General features: G+C 43.5%; 1 protein-coding gene across 1 annotated transcript; it reads right to left on the reverse strand.

The window, feature by feature from the left end:
- Window positions 1-319: 319 nt before the first annotated feature.
- Window positions 320-10683, reverse strand: LOC125510003 (ADP-ribosylation factor GTPase-activating protein AGD3-like). The gene is made up of 19 exons (XM_048675085.1): window positions 10233-10683; window positions 9252-9328; window positions 9029-9129; window positions 8135-8205; window positions 7981-8043; window positions 7849-7893; window positions 7221-7286; window positions 7096-7143; window positions 6912-7007; window positions 6785-6826; window positions 4475-4690; window positions 4243-4374; window positions 3913-4134; window positions 3687-3773; window positions 3270-3608; window positions 2712-2854; window positions 2524-2620; window positions 984-1474; window positions 320-876 (listed from the first exon to the last, which is right to left on the reverse strand). Exons 1-19 carry the CDS (start codon window positions 10275-10277, stop codon window positions 762-764), a joined length of 2496 nt encoding a protein of 831 aa, XP_048531042.1. The 5' UTR covers window positions 10278-10683; the 3' UTR covers window positions 320-761.
- Window positions 10684-11188: the final 505 nt, after the last annotated feature.

The following is an 11188-nucleotide window of genomic DNA, read 5'->3' on the forward strand; positions in this document are numbered from 1 at the left end:
CAGCGAAAGGCCGCTGCCCCGCCTTCGTAGAAAGCTATGATTGGATGCGTCAGCGGCGTAGTCGTACGCCACACACATTTGTGAGTCCCCTCCTGCTCGCACTGCTCGGCAACAGAGGAAGTTCGTCACAAGCAGGAGCGGCGTGAGCCGAGCTGCCAGCATTCAAGTTCTTGTAGAGCCTTTCGGCCTCGGGGAAATGAGATCAGACCGGCCTTGTAGCCGCTGCTGCTGCTGGTGGTGGTTTCGGGACGGGAAGAGTATGTGCAGGGTCAGAAACTTGCTTGTTTTGTTCCGAACCACCCTGGGCCAAAACCACCAATGTCCAATGCTCTGCTTAAATCACATTCATGCCACACATGGGTATCACTATGTACACACATCGTCATCATCATCGGATCCGGGCCGGGCCGGGCACTCTGGGTCCGGCGCCATGTACAAACTTTTACAGCTTCGTCTATCATCATCCGCTTGCAAACAAAAACCCGGCAAAACCACAATACATAGGGATAGGGGGGTATCTCACGCTGGAACGGGGTGGGGGGGGGGGGGGGGGGGGGGGGGGGGGGGGGGGGGGGGGGAGGGGTCCCCTGGCTCCCTGGAACACTAGCTATATTACTGTTCTTGTGACACGAGCTGGGGTCATTGATCGGCGAGGCGAGGCGAGCTTGGAGCTGTGCCCGTCGAGCAGGAGAAGGCACATCAGATCAGAGCACGGCAGCCGTACTCTGCTCAACCCAAGGTCTAGCTACTGGATCATCTATCTACCTGGGGTCTTCTAACAAAACAAGAATCTCTTCGTCGTCGATGGTTCCGCTGTCGATGGCGTACTGCAATGCCGTTCTACCTTCACGGTCTGTCGCCTGCGAATCAGCACCCCTGCATGGAGATTCAAGCGAGTTATAGCATCCACACATACTGGTAGCACCGAGATGTAAAGTGTATAAAATAAGCACATTCCTATATTATAAGCATTATAAGTATACCTGGAGAGGAGCAGCTTGGCATGCACACGCCTTCCTTTCAAAATGCTGTGATGAAGCGGTGTTCGGCCTCTAGAATCTGTGGAATTCACACTGGCTCCATACTGCAGGAGCAGCTCAACCATGCCTATATCCGCGACCCGGCAGGCCAGATGAAGCAAAGATAAGCCCTCAGCGCAGCCATCCAATTCATCTGTTCGTGCGCTTGTGCTCGCAGGAGAAAGAGAACCCCTGGGAGATATCTTCTCATGTGTGCCACAATCAAAACTACCATTTGACGGCGAAGACGGTTGCTCTTGTAAGAGAAGCGCTTTTCCAAGAGTCAAAGCCGAATTAAATGATGTCTGCCCATAAGTTAGATTTACATCCGCGTTCGATCGCACTATCAGACTGTACACCTCCATCTTGTTGTTTGAACTTACGTGATCCCACATCTGTTGCGCTAGCTGAGTCTCATCCATACTATGTTTTCGTACAAAATCTTTCTCAGCATACTGGAATATTTAAGAAACAATAATCATCAGCAACTGAACATCACTAGGCATATTATAAATGAAATTATCTCTTATATCTTTCACATCAACAATGAATAGGACTAATATTGTTGTCTTGGCACAGATTCATGCAACACGTGAGACTTTAATCTCATTCTTTTTTTTTGGCGGGCCTTTAATCTCATTCTCACCAAGTTCACCTACCATGTTCTCTAGTTCTCTACCTTCTCACTCCCAGTTTCCCTAAAACCACATATTGTAGAAAATGAAATATTCTCACACACTTAAAGATGTATCTAATGCTCTTGATTTGCATGTGGAGGCTGTATCTCATGCAAGATACAGTTTGCATCCATTTATTTTCTCACTATAAATCTCACAAAAATATCAAATGGCAGCCTTTTAGATACAGATGAGGTGGTCTGTTGCAGATATCCATAGTTCCTCTTTTTGTTTAAAAGAACCGTTATGCACCAAAAAGTCACTTTGGAACCCGGGTGCATTGGAGCCCTATTTTTTGAACTGTGCCAAAATGTTATTTTAAAGTTTCAAAAAATTCTGAAAAAAAATCAGCATGTTTATATGAATGTATATTACACGTGTAAATTTTGATGCTGAAATAAGTAACCATGTGAGCTACACAAAAATGACAAAATCATGATTTTGGAAAGATGAACAGTGCATGCATTATTCACTATTTGGAAATCACCATTTTGTCATTTTTGTATAGGTCACATATTTACTTATCTCATCATCAAACTTTACACATTTGTAATATACATCCATATGATCACGTAGAATTTTTTTCAGAATTTTTTGAAGCCTTAAATGTGATTTTCAGAGTATTTAAAATAAGGTCCTCCAATACACCCGGGTTCCAAAAATCCACTCTCCATTATGCACTCTGTAAACCCAATGTGGTCTATTCATTGAATGTTGCCTACCACTAACTCGCACGTGATTCTTGAAATTGCATTCTGCTTATTAGTGATCACCAATGGTTTGCTCAAAAGTAGAATACACTGAAAGAATAGGGAAACATAAAGTACCTTGGCATGAATAAATTTCTCTTTCAGAGAGATAGGATCCGATTGTTTAGGCTTTCTGACAGCCAAGTTATCTGGTGTGTTCTCAATTTCATCAGCTCTACAAAACAGTAAAACTTGCCAGTTAGCATGATACTACAACAATAGGGACTTCACAGAATTTTGTATAGTTGCAAACAGCATCGATTTACCTCGAAGTATCACCATGATCGAAACTGCTTGACGAAGTCAACATTTCTTCCCAGATAGTGTTGGCAAATGTGTTGCCTAAAGACTGGAAGAGATTGATTACAGATGGCTCCCACACCCTGACATCAAGTGTCAGAGACCTTACCTGCCAATACAAGGTACTCTTTAGGTAATGTTCTCCTAATTTATCTTTCAACAATTAAAGCGCAGCCTGCTAATCACATTAATGATGAATTCATGCTATGACTTGCAAAATACCAAATCTAAAATGACATGATTTTACAAAAAAGGGTTGGTGAATGTTGTCTGAAAGAACTAAACTATTTCAAATTTTGTGCATGAAGTATAAACACATTGCATCCCAAAATACCTTAGTTTTCCTGTCAAAGATGCAGTATTTGCATCTCAGGTTCTCGTTTCAAATGAAGAAACAAATGGGACACACAACTATCATTCAATTGTTCCTACACCTTAATATACTGAACGCGAAACAAACAATATATATACATTTTAAATGTAAGGATTTTGAGTTGAAACTGTCAAGAATATTGCCTGTTCACCTTAGATATATGCACACCAAGATTTCGGTGTACACCAGAACATTCTATGCATACAAGGACTCCGAGGTTTAGGGATGCCCAATCAGGCTCTGCGGCACCACAATCAGCACAAACATCATTGCCAACCACCTTCCTAAGCAATTCAATTGGCTTGTCAGGTCTCATGCTGGTTCGGTGGTGTTGTGTGACTCTGGAGTGCTCAAAGTACCCACTTCCTGAGTTCTTTTCCATCATAAAATCTTCACTCATGGAATGGTCAAGTTCTGTTGAGCTACTGAAAGAACTACTTTCGCTGTTTGTTCGATGATGCCCACTGCCCTTAGGGCTCAACAGTAGACGCTGGAACAAATTGTATTAGTGTTAAGAAAATCAAATCTGGATATGTAAATAATTGCACAAAAGTCATTCAGCACTGACCCGTTCAGGGGATTGGGAGCTTAACAAAGAAGCAATGACACCAGTGATCTTTTCAATCCAATCCATCTGATCCATCGCACTCTCTGCCTGCCCAAGAATAGGTGCATGTCACTACTAAATAGACAACAAGAAACTTGGCATCTATTAAAAACTCAATAGTGTCATTCCTTTCTTTGCTGGCCTAAATGACAAATACAGACAACAAGTTTCTGGTTAGGCTGAATACCTGCAGTGTGTAGTTTTTTGTGGGCGAAATTATTCTGAAACAGAACCTTAGATCTGATTGATCTGCGTCAACTTTAATGGTTGATGTTAGCAGGTTTACTGTATGTCGTGCTACAGATTTCTCATCATGCACACCGCCATGGTAATGAGATGAGAACCATCTGCTAAGCAGCCCAGAGCCATGCTCAGTGGGAGTGTTACTTCGTTGGTTAGAATAACCACTCTGTAAAATCAAAAACAGGAAAAAATTAACGGAATGGTGTGAACTGAAACAAACCCAAAGCATTTCTATAATATCATGCCAAATTGAGTAGGTGTTACGGGAACTTACGGATGGTCTACTATTTTGCTTGCGGTAATAATACAACATTCCTCGATTATCAAGGACAAAGAACCTCCTTTTCCAGTCGCCTCTCAAATTCGAAGAACGCTTTGAGAGATAGCCTTGCCGAATAGTCTGAACCTGAAAATAAGTACACACTTTTGAACATCACATGCATTTACTGAATGAACACCTTCCTACAAGCATGAATCCAAATTTCAAGTCAACCAGAATGTGCTACCTTTCCCTTTGAAGCTGACTGCATGACGGCTTCAATCATCTTATGTGAACTTCGACCAATTGCTTGTATTCCATCACCATTGGGGGAATCAGTCATCCCGTTTGGCGACCACCGACTTTCCCGGTCAATCTGCCTTTTGAACTCTTGCATCCTCTCTACAAGAGCAGCTTGCTCGTAGTTGGACCTTTCTCTTGATTGCTGTGCATAAGCAAGAACCTGCAAAAGGAGAATCCATGGTGTGTTAAAACAAACATTTGTTACCAGGAAAAAGCAAGCAGGCACAGGCAGCTATGCGAAGAATTGGTGGATTGAGTAACCAAACGTTGCACTGTACTTCATTGAATCATTAAATAATGGTCTCAGCAGGTGGTTTCCACTGTGCAATTTGCACAATTAAATGACAAATTAATTTAGAAATGAAGCAACTGGTACTGGACTATCTGACACCTAATCTTGGAGGTGATTTTCACTGCAATTGCCATGACCAAATGACACAACAATTTTGCAATAACTATTTGAAATCGGACCATCTAACACTTAATTGCAGGGGTTGAAGGTCATAAGATGTCAATTTCTTGAAGGCATTTTGTGCGACGAATCCAGGAGTCTGAGGTCAGGGAGGCTTTAAAAAGGATGAAATGAGGCAAGGCGATGGGCCCTGATTGTATCCCCATCAAGGTGCGGAGAGGCCTCGGAGACAGCGATAATATGGCTAACTAAGCTTTTCAACCTCACTTTTTGGGCAAACAAGATGCCCGAAGAATGGATGCGGAGTAAATTAGTACCAATCTTCAAGAACAAGGGAGGCGTTCGAAGTTGCACTAATTACCGTGGAATTAAGTTGATGAGCCATACAATGAAGCTATGGGAGAGACATTGAGCACGGGTTAAGAAGAATGAGAAGCGTGACCAAAAATCAGTTTGGTTTCATGCCTGGGAGGTTGACCATGGAAGCAATTTTCTTGGTACGACAACTTATGGAAAGATACAGGGAGCAAAAGGGCATGCATATGGTGTTCATTGACTTGAAGAAGGCCTACGATAAGATAAACGCGGAATGTCATGTGTTGGGCCTTGGAGAAACAGAAAGTACATTACCCTCAACAAGGACATGTACCATAATGTTGTGACAAGTATTTGAACAAGTGATGGCGACACTGATGACTTTCCAATAAAATAGGACTACACCAAGGGTCGGCTTTGAGCCCTTATCTTTTTGCGTTGGTGATGGATGAGGTCACAAGGGATATACAAGGAGATATCCCATGGTGTGTGCTCTTTGCGGATGATGATGTGGTGCTAGTCGACGACAGTTGGACAAGGGTTAATAGAAAGTTAGAGTTGTGGAGACAAACTTTTTGGAATCAAAAGGTTTTAGGCTTATATAGAACTAAAATTGAGAACATGAGGTGCGGTTTCAGTATTATTAGGCACGAGGAGGAGGTTAGCCTCGGTGGGCAAGTGGTACCTCAGAAGGACACCTTCTGATATTTGCGGTCAATGTTGCAGAAGGATGGTAATATCGATGAAGATGTGAGACATCAAATCAAAATTGGATGGATGAAGTGGCGCCAAGCTTCTGGCATCCTTTGTGACAAGAGAATGCCACAAAAGCTAAAAGGCAGGTTCTATAGGACGGCGATTCGACCTACGATGGTGTATGGCATTGAATGTTGCCCACCTAAAAGGTGACATGTCCAACAATTAGGTATATCAGAGATGTGTATGTTGAGATGGATATGTGGCCACACAAGAAAGGATCAGGTCCGGCATGAGGATATACGTGATAAAAGAATTGGGGTAGCAATGATTGAAGAGAGGTTTGTCCAACATCGTTTGAGATGGTTTGGGCATATACAACGCAGGCCTCGAGAAGCGCCATTGCATAGCAGACAGTTAAGGCATGCGGGCAATGTCAAGAGAGGTCGGGGTAGACCAAACTTGACATGGGAGGAGTCCGTTAAGAGAGATCTGAAGGACTGGAATATCACCAAAGAAGTAGCCATGGACAGGGGTGCGTGGAAGCTAGCTGTCCACATGCCAGAACCTTGAGTTGGTTTCGAGGTCTTATGGGTTTGTAGCTTACCCCAACTTGTTTGGGAGTAAAAGGCTTTGTTGTTGTTGTTGTTGAATGTGCAGATAACATGCAAGATTATAAGTTTATAACAAATGGCGCATCGGTGGAAGAGATTTTTTGCATATCCACTAACTAGTACATATGTATTACTTCAACTACATAAACTAGCACGGAACATTCACATGTAGCACTACAAAAAAAAGAAAAATAGAAAGTCACGGTTAAATAGTTACTTGATTGATATACGGTTCCATCTGATGGAGTAATTCATATCCCTGAAAAAAAAACAGCAGATGAAGTTTGAATATCATTTGTGCATAACCAAGAAATGTCAGAATGCAAATAATGACAAGCCAATACTTGTTTGAAATAACGAAGATGTGCATCCATTGTCCCACTAACAGCCTCCAAAAATTCAAATCTTTTCTTAGCCTCAATGTTTGAAAGCGCAGTCACCTGTAGATAAGACAAACAAAAGGCATGCAAATATATAATTACAGAAAACAGGACAGTGAATAGAGATACAGGGAAGCATTACACCTACCAGGTTGAAACGAGCTTGCTCAAATGAAGATCTGGCGCTGTGGAGCTCCTGGTAACGTCACAGCCAGTTAGTGATCATGGCTTCTAACAGAAGTTCGATAATGTCAAATAAGGAAAGGAACTTACATCCTCAACTGCAGTTGCTATGTCTGTCCTTGTTCCTTTCTTCAAGGATAAATACCTCTCACGAGCCTGGGTGAGAAGACAAATCAGTCAGCGAGGCCCTTTTTAAAAATGAACTCGACTTTTGTCAAAAATGCATCAGCAACCGCAAATGATAGCATGCCGATCAACAGAAGAAATGGAATAAAGCTGTCATATTGGTGTCACGGTGCAGTAAAATTATTCCCATGCAGCAAACGACAGATTCTGCTTATCCTAGATTAATTTTTATCATGGGCCACTATTTTAGCAACTAGGAGTCAGTAGACAGAAACATAACACAGAAATAGCATCTACACATTATGGCAAACCGAATCCTTCTGATTATAGTGAAAGTTGGTTATCATATTGGCAATCCTTCTGATTATAATGAAAGTTGGTTATCATATTGGCAGGTTGACGGGAACAGAGTAAACAAATACCAAAACAAAAATGGGAGAATATATAGCTCTATCATTTTGTTCACAGTAAGCGAATATATTGAACTTTGTTATTGCTGCCTCAAGATTGAACCCATATGATACGAGCTTCAGAATCACCTTGAAGACATATTTAATATTGTAACTTCGAAATGAGCTCAAAACAGCATTACCTGGTCGTACAGAAGGCTAGCCTTGTCAAAACGCTTCCGGGCATCCTGATCAGAAGTTATCAAATTTAATGGCAGGTCCAAACCCAATGTGAAATTTACAAATAAGATGTTAGAAGAAAATTGTGCAAATACCTTCACATCATGCAAATCCATGTCCACAAACTGCAGCAGCTTGTCATTTAGCATATGTTCAACCTATCAGAACAGTATGCAAGAAGTTAGACCACCTAAACCTGAAGCTAAGCAAATGGATGCACGTGCAATATATGTACATACAAATGTCTACCTGGGAGCGCAAAACTTCCTTGTATGTTCCAATTTCTCTCAAGGCAATTGTAAATTTGGTCATCACGGGTCCTGGACCAGAGGTACATGTCATAATTTATACATAACTGGCCAATTAGGAAACCAACAAGAAAAAACACTACAGCGCTGATGAAACCTAATGAAAGTTATGATGTCTTGTCATTTTCATTGACAAAAGCGCCCTTCAGTTCTCAGTTAGCTGTTACTGGGGGTTTTACACAGTGGCCATGAGAAGGTTATCGTTCAGGAATTTCAGGCGTCACATGGCAGCATTTAACCCTAAAGTTAACAGACTTGCATGCGTGCGTGCATCCTTAGTTTCCTTGAACTCCTTGCTTAAAAATGCATTCTTGACCGCTGGCATACTAGTGCTAGTGGTTTACTAGAGATAGTAGTAGTATTGTATTTCTCCTACTACTACTCTGGCACCATGTGCGCATACAACAACCAATAAGCAGATAAACGACAACAAACCGACAAGGTAAATGACTTTAAAAAAATGGACGCCATGCAAACTGATGTTGCAACAAGGAAAAAGTAAAATGAACAGTAGCTGAAAATCGAGATCTAGTACTTGAACCCTGCAATCTATTGATAAGTTCATATAAATAATTGACTACCTACAAACCAGCCTAGAAAATATTTTGGTGGTATAAATCCGTCTCAATTGAATTAGTTTGGGTACAATGGCAAACAAGCAATTTTAATGAACTCGTCTTGGTATCAGAATCCTATCTAAAACAACACCTAAACGAGAGCCGGAGGAAGTATCCAGTTTTAACAAGCATGAAAACAAAATAATGCCCAAATTAAAGTGAGTGAATGTGACTATAACAGTACATAAATATACTTGAATGAGAACTATATTGCTAACCTCCAAAGGCAACACTGATTGGATCATTGTGACCGCCTCCAAATGCTTCTAGTGAACTTGCGAACGCAATATCTCCATCATATGCTTCGCCTAGCCCTTCACTGAAATAAAAGGGAAAATGTAAACAAGTTCAATCCTAGATAGCACATTGCAGCACGCAAGCATAAAATGGGGAGGATAAAGGGGCGTATGCCGCTCAAATGAGATGGCAATGGTCACTTACGTGTACTTACGGCAACCTTTGTGATACTTCAAGCATCTCTCTCTCAGCAAATCAGCACCTTCTTCAAGCGATTGCATCTATTTATTGAAGGAAAAACAATTTAAACAGTGTTCGTCAATCAAACAAAATCTGTTGACACTTTTGGTATAAACCCAGAAAGAACCATTAAAAAGCCTAGGTGCAAAGCAATTTGTAATCAGCGGAGCACACAAAAAAATGTAATAAAAGCACATGTATCACATCAAAAGCTCATCCTTTTGCTGAGTTGTTTATAACTATAGATTTATTACTCATACAATTGCATAGATAAAGCCTGTCGAGTTGCTTGGCGAATAGCCAAAACTCTGAACCAACCAATCCTACCAACACAATATCAAACAGTCTAGCAGTTGTGTATAGCAAACATACCCTACACCAGTAGTTCGAACCAAATTCTTGCATAGAAAAGCAAGCATTGCTGTCTCAGTTGCATCAAAACAAACTTTGACCAATCAACGCACACGACGCATGGCAAAAGAAAACCAACATCTAACAGGATGGACTGAGAATACCATACGATTGTCCCTAGGAACTCAGGTGGAACCTTTGCTCACATGCTAAGATTAAAAATATAGCAGTGAGGCCAATCAATCAATCAAAGAACAAAAAAACAGACAGACAGACAGGAAACCTGCACATCGCTACCACAGACAGAGCCAGACAGACAGACAGAGCTGCTTCAATCTCGAACGGTTCGAGGCGAAGCTACGGCGAGAGGGGTCAGACTTGCTCCACCCATTCCCATCGGTGCAGCCGCAGAAACAAGGGCAGATCCAATCCATCACAGGGAGCCCAATCCAGGAGCCACCAGCGGCGAGCACTACAACCGAAACTGCAAGCTTTCGTCGCTCCCCACTAACTAGTCACCCCCGGCCCTTCCCAGCCACCAAGCGGGGCTCTCCAATGGCCTGAAATCGAGATCCGAGGAGTAAGCTGGCTCACCTGCTTCCTGAACATGGGCGAGTCATCGAGCCGAGTGAAATACATGGCTGCCACCTATAAGCCGCCGCCGCCGCCGCCACCACTCCAACACCGCAACCGCACGGCCCTCCTACCACCTCATAAAACCCCGCACCGCAGCCTCCGCCCGCGCGAACTCTCGCCCGCCGACAGCCCACTCCGCCTCCGCCGCCGCCAGCTCGGCCTCACAGCCCTCCCTCCTCCTGCTCCTCCTCCGCCTCCTGCTCCGGACGCCGCGTGCCGCCGGATGGAGCAGCAGGACGCGCCACGGGTGGGGACCGACGAGGGCCGGCGAGAAACCCTAGGCGGCGGCCGGAATCGGCGAAATGGCGGTGGGGGCGGAGGAATGGAATGGAATGGCGAGGGGACAGGCGCAGAGAGGGGTGTAAAGAGAAAAGAGGGTCGGGGGGACGGCGAGAAAAATAACGGTGCCCTCTCCCTTTTGGTTCGATTTTACTAATTTCTCGGGTTAATTAAGGGGAGTGGGGGATTAGGAAGCTAATCGTGCGTGGTGGGCCTCGCGTACGGGGGCGCGGGGGGCCGGTGGCGGTGAGGGGGGCGCTGGTGGACGCGGTGCACGGGGCCGTGGGGTGGCGGTTTGGGCTCGGAGGAGGCGGTCACCCGCCGGTGAGCGTAATGATGGGCCGGTTACATGTCTTTGACCGGGGCATACACAACGCATTTTTTAAATGAAAATTGCCGCTAGTTCTATGATCGTGTTTGTGCTATGGACTGATTTGTCCACATGCTAAGCCAAGGTCGATATACACCACTCGATAACCTTTAAAATAATTCTTAAGTTTGGCGCTCTCGGAATGGATTTAGGTCTTCAGTTTTGTATATCATGTCCATGATTTTCACTGGGTCCTCGTCCTGATGAGTCCCTTTGATAGGGTTTTGAGGCCTTTTCGGCTGCGTATGTCGCCTCTGTAGAACTG

This window comes from Triticum urartu, chromosome 5 (genome assembly GCF_003073215.2).
Source record: "Triticum urartu cultivar G1812 chromosome 5, Tu2.1, whole genome shotgun sequence".
Classification (NCBI taxonomy): Eukaryota; Viridiplantae; Streptophyta; class Magnoliopsida; order Poales; family Poaceae; genus Triticum; species Triticum urartu.